An 18109-nucleotide genomic window follows, 5' to 3' on the forward strand; every position below is an offset into this window, starting at 1 on the left:
AAGGCGAATAAACTCAATGGATGGTTTATTGATAGTAATTAAAATACCTAAAATACCATGAGAAATGTACAGTCTCATGTTTCCAGACTTTATGCACACCTTGTACTATTCTAATTCTATATACGTTTGAAATTAGGAAAGAGAAGAGCTGATTCATAAAAAAAAAAAGCCATAAAATAATTTAAATTGGAGTGTCTTATAACCAGTGGCATGTTGCTTACACTGGTGTCATTTTTTCTCTTTGAGTAGCACAATGCAACTTTTTATAGCTGATGGCATTTTAGAACAGGTCTATTTGACCATAAATATGACCTATCTAAAACAAATATCTTAGCTACATCAAACAATTAAACCTCTTAACAGTAAGTGTAAATTTAGAAGTGCTTTTGAAGGACGTTTTAGATAGTAGTAACACACACACACGTTTTAGACAGTAGTAACACACAAACACACACACACACATGAACACAGCGTTCAAAAAAGGTTTTTTAAGCAAAGCTTTTTCTTTCAATTAATTTTCCTGTTTTAAACAGAGACGGCTACAATTATTCCATGGATCCCTTTATTCAGAAACAGCCATCACACTCTGTCAGGAAGCCTGTCAAAGTCCTCAGCAAATGGAGGTCAGCAAATGTCTCTTGAAGCTGGCTGTCTTTCTGCTCACCCAGCTCTGCTAAGGTCCACCCATCCTTTCAAGGCACAAGCCAGCCCCGCCGAGCTGGCAGAGAGGCAGCCCAGAAGGGGGACCCCGTGCAGCGACAGCCCTTCCTCCCTACTGCTGGAGTGATTGTGAGCCTAGCCGAGGCTGAGGGGGTGAGCTGGGCAGGAGCCCAGAGCTCCCATCTATGTGGAGAAATAACCTGAACTACTAATGTTCATGTTCCTACTGACTCAGATGTCCCTCTGAACTACCTATACAGGTGACCTGAAAACTGACTGTGCTTCAGTTGAAGACCGCTCTCGAGTAGAGGTGTCTGAGGGGCTTCACCCCAGTTCCAAAGGAACGGAAGAAATTAGGAAAGAGACTCTCTTTTTACTTTACATCTTTATGTTGCTGGAGCTTTAGAACAAGCAGGTATTCTTTCCATAATAAAACAGATTATAATTACTGGCTTTTAAAAATACTTAATTTTAAAACTTCAAAACACCCATGGAGTTTTTTACAGGATAATTCTCATGAACTAACTTGTCAGCTGGATTAACTAACCTGATGCAGTAACAGACAACAAAGAATGCCCAGTCCTCAGGTGGCCTGAGAGCAACTCCAGGACAGCCCAGGAGACGGTGGTCTCAGAGCACACAAATGAAATACAAACTAGCCCTTCTGTTTCAGAGCCCAGGGAAGTTACCTGGCGGGAGAGCCCGTGGAAGAGGCCCCGGGTCAGGTTGAGCATGTTGATGGAGCCAGAGACCTTGGCATACATGTCTTTGATGCCAATGAGCCGGCAGATGGTGATGATGGCCCGGTGGCAGCGGAGGCCATAGCCTACAAAGAGGAAGAACAAGTCAAACACCTGCCCACTGCCCACAGTGCAGGCGGCATCACCTGCTGGCTTCGCACAGCTTCCAGCTCTGGGTTTAGGGGACGCTGGTTCACATTCCGGCTTCACCACTTCCCAGCTGGGTGACACTTCACAACTTACTTAACTTCCACACTGACATTTATTTAAATGAGATGTTATAAGGATTAAAGAAATAATATATAAGTTTAACATATGGGCAAAAAAAACAGGGCTATTAAGATTAACAGAGATGCCTGAAGGTTCTTGGCGCCCCATGTCCATGTTAACTAAGACTCGATGGACACATCTGTTCTCACCCTCCTTGAATGCTCAGTTGCACTGAGCAGAGACATCCACTTCCTCCTGGAAAAATTCTTTTAGCTTCGGTAACATACCCTCTCCCAGATTTCCTCCTAGCTACTGGCCCATCCTTCTCACCTCCTTGCTGGCCTCTAAATCTTGGGTGGTTTCCCCTCCAGCCATTCGCCCTACTCTTGTCTACCTGTAACCCCTTCCCTAGGGAGAGCTTTAAAAACACAAAGAAAACACATCACTCCCCATTTAAAGCCCTTCACTTCGCACTGTCCCTTGAATTAAAATAAGTACAGTTGACCCTTGAACAGTGTGGAGGTTAGGGGAGCCGACCCTCCACACAGTGGAAAATCTGAGTCTAACTTATAGTCGGCCCTCCATGTCCTCAGTTTCTCCATATCCAAGGTTCCACATCCATGGATTCAACCAGCCACGGACCGTGAAGCACTGCAGTATTTAGAAAAAAAGCCGAGTATAAGTGGACCCGAGCAGTTCAAACCCATGCTGTTCAAGGGTCGACTGTAACAAAGAACTCCACGGCCTTCAAAGCCTTCTGTGACCGACATCTCACCAACTTCATCCAGAGACACCACCCTCCATGTGCTGGCTTTCCTGCCGCAAGGACTTTGCACTCAGTGTTTCCCTCAGCCTGCTCTCCCTGCATGACCCCTTCTTACCTTCAGTGTCTCACTCAGATACGTCCTCCTCAAAGAGACCTTCCCTGACCACTAGTGAAGGTGGCCTCCTCCCTCCCTCCCCATGCCCTCCCCTGCAAACCAGACCCTGATGGCTGCTTTCAAGCACTCAGCCGAACTTGTTATCCGATGTTTCCCCTCAGCAGAATGCGAGTTCCACGAGAGCCAGGATATTGTTTGCTTACTGCTGTATCTCCAGAGCCTAGATCAGCACCTGGCAAATGCAGGTGGGAATGATGTAGAGAAAAGGCCCAAATTTAGACTCTTAACATTCTGATTAACCAGGCATGGACCTCAGCACATGCCTTAAAGGCAGGACTGAAAAATACAGCTTTGATTAGAAGACAGGGAAGATAAAAAAGGTAACTTCTGCAATTAAAATTGTAGCAGTCTTTTGAAAATCATTCAGATAAAGATGTATCCAAAGTAACATGTCTAACAAAAACATGACACAAGCCACAAATGTAAGCCATATATATGATTTTAAATTCTCTCGCAGATATGTTTTTTAAAGTGTTTTTAAAAACAGGTAAAATTGATTTTAGTAATATATTTAATTAACCCAGTATGTCTAAAACATTATCATTTGAACATGTAATCAATACAGTAATATTTTTGAGATATGTCTTATTCTTTTTTTTATACTAAGTCTTTGAAATCTGGTGGTATTTGACACTTACAGGGTCTCTCAGAAGCCACATTTCAAGTGCTCCATAGCCACACGGGCTGCAACTACCACATGGGACACACCTTAGCACAGGTCTAAACCTTAATGTCTAAGTGTTCAACTCAATACTTTTTCTAATAATAAGATAAATGGTTTTTGTCTGGCATATGAATGATTAATTATGACTTTAAAGCAGAAGGCAAGTTCTGGCGCACTAATACAATTGGTACTGTATTTGATTTTTTTTTCTCTTGGTTTATTTCCATGCCATAGCTCTAGCAAAGTTGTATGAGAAGCTTTGACATGAAAAATTTAAATACTGTTTAATATTTTATCTTCTGATCCAGACCTTGTAAGTATACCTAGAGTTATATGAGATCATTTTTACTGTAGAACCACAGGTGAAACACAAATCAGAATGTTCAAGAATTCTACACCTCGAGACCATTGGGCATGACTGGCATAGCTCCATGACCCTGAACTCTGCCTGCTTGCTCTTTCCAAGACAGGAAGAAGGTCCATCTCTGGAACCTCAGAGCTCAGTGTAGCACCTCGTTCACAGAAGATGTTCAATCAATACTTGATGATGAGAATAACTGAGTGGAACTGAACAAGCTGTAAGAAAAGAACCATCGGGGACTTCCCCGGTGGCACAGTGGTTAAGAATACGCCTGCCAGGGACTTCCCTGGTGGCACAGTGGTTGAGAATCCGCCTGCCAATGCAGGGGACGCGGGTTCGATCCCTGGTCCGGGAAGATCCCACATGCTGTGGAGCAACTAAGCCCGTGAGCCACAACTACTGAGCCCGCGTGCCACAACTACCGAGCCCGCGTGCCACAACTACTGAAGCTCGTGCACCTAGAGCCCGTGCTCCGCAACAGCAGAAGCCACTGCAACGAGAAGCCCGCACACCGCAACGAAGAGTAGCCCCTGCTCGCCGCAACTAAAGAAAGCCTGCGTGCAGCAACTAAGACCAAAGGCAGCCAAAATAAATAAACAAATTTATTTTTAAAAAAAAGGAATCCACCTGCCAATGCAGGGGAAACGGGTTCGATCCCCGGTCTGGGAAGATCCCACATGCCGCAGAGCAACTAAGGCTGTGCGCCACAACTACTGAAGCCCGCGTGCCTAGAGCCCATGCTCCGCAACAAGAGAAGCCACCACAACAAAGAGTAGCCCCTCCTCACTGCAACTAGAGAAAGCCCACGCACAGCAACAAAGACCCAACACAGCCAAAAATAAATTAAAAAAAAAAAAAAAAAAACAACCATCTAGTAGCATCAATGAATTGTCTAGGAGTAACCAATGTTCCCACTACAAACCCAACTATTCACTCACTCAGTTATTGTTCCTTATTCATTCAGTGCTCTTCCCACCTACAATCACCCCTGGAAGTGTTTGTAATCATGAGAGCCTGGGTAGGATGACTGCTTTTTATTTCCCCAAAAGCCTCAATCTTCTTAAATCTAACTTAGGCCTTTATATTTTGGTGTTTTCAAAATGAGTTCAGGTAAAGGTGAGCAAAAATAGAGGGCAGGATGAAATTGGTACAGTTTCTCTGCTTTATCTTCAACAAATTATGAGTTTTTTTAGTTACCTCTGGGTTGTTTCTTCATCTTGATATGCGTCCTTTTAAATGTTAAAGAAATATCATGGTATACTGGAGGGTAAAAACATAAACATAAGAAGGGTTAGGGGTATAGCTTTAATGCCCTTGCAAATATCACAAAGCAACCAATACTACCCTAAGCAGCCACCCCGCGTTGGCCAAGGAGGAGCAACAAACTCCGATTTCACTCATTACTAACCTTCTCAGGAGAGAAAGTTTGTTTCTACATTTTATATATTTATATGTAAGAATGCAGTAACAAGCAGGGAAACACAGAAACACCCACAGAGATATACTGCCACACATAAATGAAACAAATATAATCCTGCAAATTTTAAAAGAAAAGATTAAAACTCACTTGTATGGTCTTCATATCGTTCTATGTAATGCAAATAGTGAACTGCCTTGTTCTTTGCCTGAAAGAAAGAAGGAAAATATTTTTCTTAAATCTATTGTTAGAATTTACATTTCTTCAGGGATTTAAAAAAATACCTTTTATAAAATATTTTATTACGGAAAATTTCAAATTTACACAAAAATTTCAGTATATACTTCTAAAAGCTAAGGATTTAATTTAAAAAAAAACGTAAGTATAACATCACTATCACACCAGAAAAAAAACCCAAAACAATTCCTTAATATCTTTGACAGTGTTCAAACATTCCCTGTTGTCTCGTAATTTTGGTAAGCAATTACAAGTCTGATAGAGATGATGGAAGAATACAGGCACTTCTAAATTTGCTTTTTCTGAGATAAGTAACCTTTGCCAGTAAGTATATGACAGTAAGTAAGTAACCTTTGACAGTAAGTATTTTTTTGTGGTTCCCACAATGTCTAGCACATAGCTTATTGGTCTTTTACTGTTAACAAAGGGAAAATGTACATACTTTTCTGAAAGCATCTGCCCGTTCAGTGGCTTTCCCAATGGCAAAACCTTTAAAAGAAAAAGCAAAAATATGAAACAGGGCATAAATTTGGCACATAATGTCTTTTACCACATTTCAAGTTTCAGTTCCTACAACATTTCACAGTAGTTCATTTTTCTTCTGCCCACAGAAAACCCGCTATCCAAAACAAATGACAAAGCATGAGGCTACAGAGATTTGCTTCTTTGTTTTGGGGCATTTTGGAAACATTACATTTGAACGCACCTAAGAAATTCAAGGTTAGATGCATAACATTACCTTTTATAAATTTCTAGATAAAACTACACTGAATAAAAAAACAAACGAAAAACCCAAAAAAACCCTAACCATGCTAAATTAATAAGGTAAATGATTTTCACAAATTCTGAAAACAGATTAAAATAACCAGAACAGTTGGGAAAAAAACATACGCTGCTATAGAGTAAAACCACGATTTCACTGGAACTTTCAAACGCAATTCAGATTTCAGTTAACCCGGAAATAAAAATCAACGATTCCTGAGTTTGTAAATGCTTACTCCTGTGAAATGAGGTTTACCACAAGTTAAGAAAATGTTTGCATTATTTGCTATCACCATTATTTATTTTGAAGAATGTATTTTGTTTTTAAATTATACACAGAAAAGTAACATAATACTGTTCCATGAGATATGCAAGACATCTGAGAAGCTGGGGCAAAAGGGGCTGTGGATTACAATTACTAGTTTAAAAAAACAGATTAAACCATGTAAGTCCTTGAGGAATATATGGGTGAACTTACTTGCTATTTAAAGGTGTAAAGCTTCTGTGATTTAAAAACTTTCGTGTGGAAAAAATTTAAAACTAAGTCAAAATATATGATAGATAAAGGACTAATGTCCTTAACATACAAAGAGAAAAATCAATGAGGAGAACAATCACCCAACAGAAAGTGGGTGAAACACATGAACTAACAGATCTCAAAAAGGAAATTATAATGGCCAACAGACATGTAAAATGGTGTCCTAACTCTCATAACTAAAGAAATACAGATCAAAACTAAGAGTTAAGTTTCATATCGTCACTTACTTACAATCAGTAAAGTGTGACTCTATCCAGGACTGGCAAGGGTGTGATGGTGCAGATAAACAAATGGATGCAGCCTTTTGGGAGTGCAATCTGGCAATACTCATTAACGTTTCAAATGTATGTAACTTAGAGGTGGCAATTTCACTGCAAGAAATTTCCCCTATCGATATGCTTGCAAAAGTACAACATATGACATGTACAAGAAGCTCACTGTTTTTATAAATAGTAAAAAAAAAAAAAAGTATAAACAACATAAATATTCAGCAATAGGTAAAAGGTTACAAAAATTATGCTATCCATACACTGGAACACTATGCAATCAATACAAAAAAATGAGGGGGAATCCATTTATGCTAATATATAAATCTCTGGGTATAATACTAAGCAAGAAAAACAAGCTATAAAATTATGGATGTAATATGACCCTTTGTATATATTTTTTTAAAAAGATATATGGTGATATTGGAACAAAGAATTTCTGAAAAGATATAAAAGTAATTGTTAAGAGTGGTTTCCTTTGGCAACATACTATCTATAGGTATTACTTGTTTTGAAAGTGTCAGTATGGATTTAAATAGGCAGTTTTCCATTTTTCTTTCCACTTTTCTTTCCCTTTTGAAATGTATTCATGTATACATTTCAAAAACAGATGTTCACTATGGAAACTTTTGAGAAAAGTATCAAGAAGAAATTTAAATGATTGGCAAACATACTAATTAAACATTTTTAATCTTTTCAGTGTATATCCTTCCAATCCTTCCAGTCTTTTCTTTGCATATAAACATACTTTTAAAAAACTGGGATTATATTACACAGTTCTATATGAAGTGGGTTTTTGTCTGTTCGTTTGACTTACCATTATTTTGTAAGTAATTTTCCATAATTCTTTAAGGCTATAGACTATTATAATGTATAGCTATACTCTTCTTGTAACTGTGTCCCTACTGTGGAACATTTAGTGTTTCCCCCCCACCTTGTTTTTCACTATTATACATAAACAATAGTGTCTTAAGCCTTTTAAAATATTCATTGTCTTCATGGAAAAAGGCAGATGTAGGAAGATCCTTCTTTTGACTATAAGGGATTATATGGGTTTACCACATGGTTTGTGAGCCGCTGAAAGATTTAATTAGTCAAAAAAGCCTGAACCCACTGACTCCACGGCTGAGCCCAGGCCACAGCTGTCCCTCCACCACCAGCTCTTCGTATGTGATCACACCCCCATTTACCTGCAGCTCCTTTGCCATTCCCCACAGCGACCAGGACACGGCATGATCTCTTTCTTCCCTCTTTTGCTGTCATATTGAAAACATTCCTCACCTAAAAGAAAATGTTTCATAAATATTACACCTTAAGAAAATTCTGAAGTAGGGAACTGGAGTGACCTCCTCACACACACACAGGCACACGTGGTGAATACACACATCATCCCTCAATCCCACGAGCACCAACACCACACTTTCTCCAATGGGAAACCTCCACCTGGACTGTTTCTTCAGGAGCACAATGGAAGTAAGGCTTTCTCTTCTTATTTCACAGGCTTGTTAGAAAGTTTGACCGAGACAACTTTTAAAGGATGTGGAACTGTAAAACTCGATACACCCTATTTTAATGAACGCACCACAAGAAAGATCAAAAGGTGCCGATTAAACTCTGACATAGTTTATAACTAACTGATTATAAAAACACATCCTTCGAATTCCCTGGAGGTCCAGTGGTTAGGACTTGGCGCTCTCACTGCTGGGGCCTGGGTTCCATCCCTGGTCGGGGAACTAAGATATAACAAGCTGCGTGGAGCAGCCAAAAGTCAATCCATCAGCCAATCAATCACATCCCAATATCAGAGATGTTAAAATATGAAAAAATGTGCATCTTAGAAATGATAAAATGCAGTGTATAGAAATAATTAGCACAGGACCGGATCTCTATGGGTTAGGCTCAACTGAAAATAGAAAATTTGGAAATACCTGCTGATTATGAACTACAAGAAAGTCTGCATTTTGGGGCATATTTATAAATTTACCAAGAACTATGAAACGTTAACTGAACTGCTTACATGGCAGCCCCTTTCCCATAAGGTAAGAAAAGGGAGCTCAAGCCCACTCCTGTGGATAATCTTACAGGAAATCACCCACATAGACAAGAGTTCTTCAAAGGAATTAATTTCAAAAGGGTGTAAGCTAGGACCCAAAGACTTAAAATACTTGTAAATATATCTTAAACTCTGTAATGCAATTGGTACTGAAGAAACAATGTACACATCCAATCACAAACTCAACACATGGTAAATATATCTTAAACTCTGTAATGCAATTGGTACTGAAGAAACAATGTACACATCCAATCACAAACTCAACACATGATTACTCCATATGGCATTTAACACTAAGTGTACAGCACTAGCTCAAAGGGAAGTTGACTACTTTAGGAAACACCCTGGAAAGAGTGACTGCAAGTTACCTGATACAGGCTTCAGTTTCAAGGGCCTACAAGCAGCCCAGCAGATCATTTCCCCACCAAGAGCTGGACATACACAGTAACTCCAAGCTTTCTACCCTTCCCCATGGCTCCCCTCAATCTCTGCCCACTGAACTGAGTGCCAGATACACCGAATTCAAGGCGAAATTGCTACTGCAACCTTTGCTTTAAGGAGGAAACGTACATGCAGTCTCCAAATTCTGTTATCAACAATACCACTGAAGTTGCTTTGTTTTGAGACCTTAATGGGTGGCCCCCCAAAAGGGCAGCAGTCAGAAAAGCCAATATGATCAAGTAACTGAAATTAAAGTTCCATCATTTCCTTACCCGAAGCAGCTCTGTGGCTCAGAAAAAGTCACTCATCAAAGGCTTTTCCCCACTGTTCCCCTTACCCTCTCCACCCACCCCACTCCATCCATCCCAACTTCTCCCAAGGCTTAACTGGGTATTTAATTCAGCATGCCCACCTCAAGTATCCTGGTATCGAAATCATCATATGTTTCTGTAGGGAGAAAAGAAACAGGTATACAGATAAATGTGTCTATATAATTAGTGTATGAACGTTTTTTGTTTGTTTGTTTGTTTTTTGCGGTACACGGGCCTCTCACTGTTGTGGCCTCTCCCATTGTGGAGCACAGGCTCCGGACGCGCAGGCTCAGCGGCCATGGCTCACGGGCACAGCCGCTCTGCGGCATGTGGGATCCTCCCGGACCGGGGCACGAACCCATGTCCCCTGCATCGGCAGGCGGACTCTCAACCACTGCGCCACCGGGGAAGCCCCATCACTGACTTTTAACTAAGAAAGAATCTCAGATATTTTGGTGCCACTATCAAAGCAACACCCTGATCCTCCATCATCACCAGAAACTGTTCTACCACTAAATTCATAAACTCAACCACTCAGACCACCCTGACTGCATCCTCCCACCTCTCCAGTTCTCACTCAGTGACTGAAAGGTGATGATCCTTGGGGCTCCCCAGCACCTCCAGACTCTTGACTGTTCCCCTTCTCCATCACCCCTCTGGTCTTCCAGTCTCTCCCACTCAGTCAAGACACCACAGTCCAACACTTCCACCAGGTCTTGTGAATATCCTCAACTCCCTCGCCTCTTCCCCTCTCCACCACACTATCCAGGATGGAATCAATGCAGCTGTCTGGGCACACCTGACCTGCCAGGTGCTGCTGTAGAGAAGTCAAAGCATGGGACACACTTGGGCCACTAAAAACTCATGGTCTCCAACTCAGTCAAGTCCTCCCTGCTGCCTGCTGGCCTTTTACATCCTTTTAGTTAGGTCTCTCTCCTCTCACCACAGCAGCCATTTCAAACACTCTCTGTGTTTTTTTATTTTTAATGACTTCTTACTATAGAAAATTTACATTCATAGGCAAACCCCCCCCCCAAAAAACAGCAAAACATGAGCTTATGTACCATTAGCTAGCTTCAACGATTATCAACTCACAGCCAATCTTCTTTCCTCTAAACTCTGTCCAAGTCCCACTCCACTGGATAATTTTGAGGCCCGTCCCAGATACCCTACGTTTTCATCAAAATATTCTGGTGGCCATGCTCATCCATGCCCATCTCCTCCTCACAGACTAACTGAAGGCTCACACAGGCCCCACCCCCTCCTTCCACTACCAACGCAGCTTACCTGACTCTGTCCCCTGCCCTTTCTTCCATCACAAGTTCCTCCATTTATCTACACTCTAAATCTGGGCCCTCCCTAGGGACTTAAGTTTATGGGTTTTTTTCTCTCCCTCCCGTATCTTCATTCTCCCAATGCAAGCATTCTGCTCAGTCCTAAGCATGCTGGCCTGAGTCTCTCCACCTCAACCTCTCGTCTCCTCTCTGAGTCAAATTAAAGAAAGCAGCGGAACCCTTGTCTATTTCTTCATCTCCTATTCATTGACAAGAATGACTATTTCAGGGCTTCCCTGGTGGCGCAGTGGTTGAGAGTCCGCCTGCCGATGCAGGGGACACGGGTTCGTGCCCCGGTCCGGGAAGATCCCACATGCTGCGGAGCGGCTGGGCCCGTGAGCCATGGCCGCTGAGCCTGCGCGTCCGGAGCCTGTGCTCCGCAACGGGAGAGGCCACAACGGTGAGAGGCCCGCGTACCGCAAAAAAAAAAAAAAAAAAAAAAAAGAATGACTATTTCAGGTGATTTTTACTTCTTTACGTACTCAGGAAGCAGTGGGGAGATGACTTTGTTTTCTAATTTAGTCTGATAAATATTATCAACTTTTATTTCGTGTGTACTGTGATGAGGCTTAATGACAACTATTTGGTTTCTTCTGTTATCAAAATAGCACTCCCAAGCCATGCTGCTCCATACCCCATGACCAATAGCATTTGGGAAACTGCATCCCACAGATGACTTATATAGAGCCATAATGCACACCACCATGTTCAAATGCTCTGAGAAGCCACACAATAAAGACACCAGAACCCAGTGCTTTGCCCCCTATTTGTGGAATACTTCTTGGCTTACAGGCCTCTAGTGCTCCATAAAATACATTTGGGTAATAATGTGAAGTTATTTCAATGATGCTCAAATCCTTTTTAGGAAGAAGGCAATCTAAACAGACGAGTAAATAAAATCATATCAAAGAATTCCAGAAATAGGAGTGCTCTCTCTGTCACAATGTAAGCAAAACCAGGACCCTGCTACCTCCACTGGGACCAGGGTCAGGGGGGCCAAGACTGACGCCTCCCCATGTGTTTCCACTCCATCCTCGCTCCCGTTTGACTTTCATCTTCCTCTTCCAGTCCCACTCTTCTCTCTGCCGGACCATATCCGCCTCTACCTTCTCCTGCTCTTCCTTGCTTCTTTGGGCGATGGTCTGCACAGCTCCATTTCTCATAAGAGGGACATTCAGACCAGGCCATAGGAAGCCACAACGCCCTGAAGGTTTAAAAACATACATAAATCAGGATTTTTTAAAAGCATTCATTTCTTGAGTATTAAAATGCCAGGCAATGTGTATATAGATAATGATACTGCTGGTGGGAGCTTAAGCTAACATAATCACTCTACAGGCCACTTGGCACTGTTCATTAAAATTTTAAACATACCTACCGTAACAGCTAGTAATTCCACTTACTGGTATTGCCTAGAAAAACACTCCCATGCAGGTATGAGGCATATGTGTGCTTGGACAAGGATGTCCACCAAAGTGTTATTTGTAAAGGCAAAAAACAAAAACAATCTAAATGTCCAGCAATATTGGAACAGTAAAATGAACTACGGCATATCCAACCTATGAAATACTCTGTACTAAATTCAAAGAATAAGGTAGCGCTATAGGTTCTGATATAGAACAATTTCCAAGACCTATTATTGAGTGAAAAAAAGCAAATTATAAGACAATAGGTACCATATGACATAATCTAATTATTTTTAAAAGAAAATATATTCTCCTTTGAGGGTATTTATATATATAAAAGCATTAGAAAATGTCAGAAGGAACCACATCAAAATGAAATCAGTGGTTTCCTTAGGGGAGGCAACTGGGATTGGGGGAGATAAAAAAGGCATCAAGGGGGACTTTAGGTTTCTCTATTTTTTTTAGTTGAGAAAGTATACAGATATGATTGTTTAAAATGTTAAATCAATAAATCAATAAGATATAAGGTAAGTCACGGAGGAAAACATCCAAGTAGACACACAACAGTTACAAGTGCAGTGAAAGGTGTTTTCTTTACATCCAAAAGGCTATTACTGTCAAAGATAATTTGTCAGCAACCACAGTAAAGAATGTTGATTCAAGTACACTATTTTTATTCTTTAAAAAACACAAGTATAAACAACCATGTGTTCCAGAAGTTGGCAAAGTAAGGCCCACAATCCAAATCTACCCCACCACTTTTTTTTTTTAATAAATTTATTTAGTTAGTTAGTTAGTTAGTTTTGGCTGCGTTGGGTCTTCGTTGCTGCGCGTGGGCTTCCTCTAGTTGTGGCGAGCAGGGGCTACTCTTCGTTGTGGTGCGTGGGCTTCTTATTCCGGTGGCTTCTCTTGTTGTGGAGCATGGGCTCTAGGTGCGCAGGCTTCAGTAGTTATGGCTCGTGGGCTCTAGGGCACAGGCTCCGTAGTTGTGGCGCACAGGCTTAGCTGCTCCGCAGCATGTGGGATCTTCCCGGACCGGGGCTCAAACCCGTGTTCCCTGCATTGGCAGGCGGATTCTTAAGCACTGCCCCGCCAGGGAAGCCCTAGCCCACCACTTATTTTTGTAAATAAAGTTTTATTGGAACACAGGTATGCCCATTTGGTTACGTATTGTCTATGACTGTTCTTGTGCTACAACGGCAGAGTTGAATAGTTGGAACAGAGACCATGTGGCCCATAAGGCTAAACAAGTATTTACTACCTGGCCCTTCAGAGAGAAAGTTAAGCCAGTTCTCCAGTTATTCCACCTTCTACCTCTGAATCATAAGTTCTTTGAGGATAGGGACTTTTGCAGCAGATGCCACACAAGGGCACTTAAGGCTTGTTGAATGAATAACTAAATGAATGAATCCCTTTCTATGGGATTTTCCTTTCCCTGAATCATGGGGCATTAAGCCATCTGGCTGGACCCTAAAATCACAGAACCTAATACCCTTCTTGAGAAATGTTTTATGCTTCTAGTTTGTAAAATATCTGTAAAATTTTGGAGAAAAAATCTTAGAAAGCACATGAGCTGCTTTTATAAATAAGTTTACCTTCACCGATGATCTGACCCCTGTTCAAATCCTTTCTTTTCTTTTTCTTGGTTCTTTTGCCTCTTCCTTTTCTTGTTCCGGCACCGCTCTCTGCTAAGGCACCTTTCCACAGCTCATCTGCTGTCACTGTAAAGAAATAGGTTTTAAAAAATTTCTTCAAGCAATGATCTACGGTCTATTGATTTATTCCTGTCGAATACGAAAGGCTGGAAGAAGTCGGGTCACATATCATTACGGCAATGAAAGCAAAATTAAAACATTCTTTGCGCACATCACATGGTTACATGTGGAAAGCCCAAGAGGAAGCGATTCTACTCCTTTTACAGAATATGGCCTTCCCCCACAACAGACAACCATATTTCAATCCCTGTTACTTTCCAGTAGATTTGTTTCCCAGACATTTTAACAACTGTGTGACCGGTCTCTTCCCTGCCCTCTTGCCTCCATTATAACTATTGAGATAATCAGTAACTAGACTTCCAAAATACAGATCTCTTAGCCCAAAGTACCAACACTGCAATTTGAACCCAAAAATCTTAATAATTTGGATTGTTTGCTCTATTCTGTAAATGCCCTAAACATCTCTGTATATCCTTCAAAATGAGATGCCCAAATTCACCTTCAATTCTAATTATAGCCTAACCAATACTTGCGAAAGAATGAGTATGCAGCGGTCTGATAGTTAATACCTGCATGTGTATGTGTGTATTTCTTAAATCATCGTTGTTGCCTTTTTCTTTATATATAGACCCTGACACTGCTGAGTTATTTCCATTTGTGAATTTCTAGGGTCCCAGATCTTTTTCTATCATACATTGCAAGCAGTATTTTCCCCTTTGTACTTGTGGAATATTCAGATTCTTTACTTTTGACCACTTCTGAATTTTATTGGTATAGCTATGTCGTTTATTAGATTTAAATTGTCTTCACAAGGACTTCTACCTTTCACAGTATCACCAATTGATTTTATGACCACAGATTGTTCCATTACTAACTTAATAAAGAGTCAGAGCCATACAACTGTTGTACTAGCCAAAAATCTAAGATACATATATCTATATGCCTGAAATATTAAACATATTCTAGAACTCAAATGAGTATCTTCATTCTCCTCTTCTGAGCCCTTAGGCTTTAAAAATTCTACCATACCAGGGGGAAAGGGGTGGGTGGGTGGGATGAATTGGGAGATTGGGATTGACATATATACACTATATATACACTACTGATACTATGCATAAAACAGATAACTAATAAGAACCTACTGTATAGCTCAGGGAATTCTACTGAATGCTCTATGGGGACCTATATAGGAAGGAAATCCCAAAAAGAGGGGATATATATTATACATATAGCTGGTTAATTTTGCTGTACAGTAGAAACTAACACAACATTGTTAATTGTGTTAAAGCAACTATATTCCAATAAAAATTTCAAAAAATAATAAAAATAAAAATGAAAGTTCTACCTGCTAGCTTCCTGAAAGGCCTTATACCTTGATCCTTTGGGTAGATAACATGAAAAGGGAAAAATGCTTTGGATTTATAATATTTTTTAATGCTTTATAGCTATATAGTACCCTGTTTTTAAAAATACAAACATTTATTACAGATGATGTGCACAACTGAAGCTCACAAAAGTAAGCTTCTACATCACATGCTGCTTTGTGTATCCCTGATCAAAGCAAAGGGTTAACTTCAAACTTTAGACTGACACTGATTCTTTTAAAAGAACCACAGGTTTGAAATAAAATTACCAACCTCAAACTAAACTCTCACTAAAGACTGATTTTCTTTCCTAATTGCTTAAAAATGATGGTATCCATAAATGCCATCAAAAACTTGAAAGTTCACAGTGAGAACACTTTTAATGGAGGCATAAGGAGGTCAATCAATTACAGTTTCTCTTAGAATCAGAATAAGCAAATCACTCATTAATACTAAAAGGGGGCTTCCCTGGTGGCGCAATGGTTGAGAGTCCGCCTGCCGATGCAGGGGACTTGGGTTCGTGCCCTGGTCCGGGAAGATCCCACATGCCGCGGAGTGGCTGGACCCATGAGCCATGGCCGCTGAGCCTGCGCGTCCAGAGCCTGTGCTCCGCAACGGGAGAGGCCACAACAGTGAGAGGCCCGCGTACCGCAAAATAAATAAATAAAATTAACTTTTCCTGATTAGTCCTATCTCCTCAACTAAAGTGCAACTGAAAACAGATTTTGAGTATATTCTTTGTGTGAATCTAAATCAGCAGGGATTTGGGCCACAATTCCATCCTGGAATTCCAGGGATTCCACAGGTCCTTTAGACCTCAGGTGCCCCAAGTGAGGGGATTAAAGTAAACTAGTACTCCCAAAAGTGTGTATAGTACAATACAACTGGTAGCATGTGAGATAATTCTAGGAGGTACACGGAGGAACATTTTTATTTTAATAGCACAGGCGTACCTTGGAGATACTGTGGGTTTGGTTCCAGACCACTGCGACGAAGCAAATATCACAATAAAGTGAGTCACACAAATTTTTTCGTTTCCCAGTGCCTATAAAAGTTATGTTTATACTATACTGCAGTCTTAAGCATGCAAAAGCATGCAATTATGTCTAAAACAACAATATATATACTTTAATTTTAAAAATATTCAAAAATAAATAAATAAAAAATACTCTACTGCTAAAAACTGCTAATCTTCAGCCAGTCATAGTAGCAACATCAAAGACCAAGGATCACATACCACCATATCAAATATAGTAACTAAAAAGTTTGAGATATTGCAAGAATTACCAAAATATGACACAGAGACAACACACAAATGCTGTTGGAAAAAATGGTGCAGATAGATTTGTTCAACACAGGGTTGCCACAAACCTCAAATATGTAAAAAACGCAATATCCACAAAGCACAATAAAGTGAAGTGCAGTAAAATGAGGTATGCCTGTACCTCATATATTAATCTCTGAAGTGTTAATTCATTTAAGGAGGAAAAAGAAAAAGAAGAAAAATTAAGATACAAAAGCACCTTTCATTTTCCTGTTTCATGAAATGGGAAGTTTGTGGCCAGTCTACGTACATTTAGTGAAGAAACTATAGAATCTATACCGTTGGCCCATCAGGTTACTGGGAGAAGAAATACAGCACTGTGTCTGTAGCGCACGGGTCAAGCTGATAAAATGACCGTTGTCTCTGGTTCCTGGAGATGACAAAGAGCCTGCAGGTAGATGGAATAAAACTTTGTTAGATGCTCCACACCTATGGAGAAATACCGCCAGCACCAAAAAAGTAACTGTTACTAATAAAAATAAGTCACTAAAGTCCTGAACTTTTAAGCATCATATTTTGAGGACAGTCTTTCTTTAAAAAATAAAACTTCTGGAGGCTGGCTCAGATGACATAGTGAGGTCTCTCTGGACCTATTAGCTTACTTTGTAAATTACTCAATTCAAAGTAAATAGAAAACACTGGCTTTTCATTTTAAATAAATTCAGATCTTCAATAATCATTCTAAATCCCATTATGTTGGACACATTTTAGTTTTTCTTGTAGCCTTCTTAACCTTCAACAAAATATCAAGTGCACGTGAATTTATTCTTGTAGTTTAGAACGACAATCCTTGACATACTTTAAGAGTGTAAAAATCACTACCATCAAATTTAGAATTCTTTAATCTTTTTCAAAAGACCAAAATACTATTCACAAATAATCATGTAGTTAGCCTACAAAGGTCCAACTGTCAAAAGTAGAAAGAAATCAACTTCAGAATTCAGAAATAATCTCTTTTAATGTACTGTGGCTACAACTGAGTTTGCTCAAATTGCATTGTGCTTTTTAAACCAGCAGGTGGCAGGAGCTCATGCTAAATCACATTTGAAGTTCAATTACAGATCACCATCCACCAACGATCCATTAACAATTTTGCTCTGATCCTTTGAATGCTTATTAATTTCGGACCATGAAGTCTCCATCTCAGGAATAGCATGGAGTCCACAGAGGGGCAAGCCCAGGAAGCTCCTCTGGGTGGACTTCTTCAAAGACAGAGTCTGCCCTTGAAGGTTTCACTTCAGTGTTTTAACAGTTTTCACCATGAAGAATTTCTTCCTTCTCATTTAAATCTCTTCTATTAAACCAAATTGGTTAATTAGTGATGTGTTTCAGGGATTTTAGAAAAATTATTACTATTTCTGACCC

At 40.2% G+C, this 18109-nt stretch overlaps 1 protein-coding gene across 1 annotated transcript in view; it reads right to left on the reverse strand.

The window, feature by feature from the left end:
- The window catches only part of MRPS5 (mitochondrial ribosomal protein S5), a 31117-nt gene that overhangs the window by 8230 nt on the left and 4778 nt on the right, over positions 1 to 18109 (reverse strand). The window contains exons 3-11 of the mRNA XM_082642871.1: positions 16995 to 17132; positions 13937 to 14062; positions 11906 to 12139; positions 9703 to 9737; positions 7987 to 8077; positions 5673 to 5719; positions 5144 to 5201; positions 4774 to 4836; positions 1350 to 1486 (exon numbers count right to left, since the gene is read on the reverse strand). Of these exons, the coding sequence (XP_082498997.1) occupies positions 1350 to 1486; positions 4774 to 4836; positions 5144 to 5201; positions 5673 to 5719; positions 7987 to 8077; positions 9703 to 9737; positions 11906 to 12139; positions 13937 to 14062; positions 16995 to 17132 (929 nt within the window). The remainder of the gene's footprint in view (positions 1 to 1349; positions 1487 to 4773; positions 4837 to 5143; positions 5202 to 5672; positions 5720 to 7986; positions 8078 to 9702; positions 9738 to 11905; positions 12140 to 13936; positions 14063 to 16994; positions 17133 to 18109) is intronic.

This window comes from Mesoplodon mirus (assembly GCF_964341445.2).
Source record: "Mesoplodon mirus genome assembly, chromosome: 14".
Classification (NCBI taxonomy): Eukaryota; Metazoa; Chordata; class Mammalia; order Artiodactyla; family Ziphiidae; genus Mesoplodon; species Mesoplodon mirus.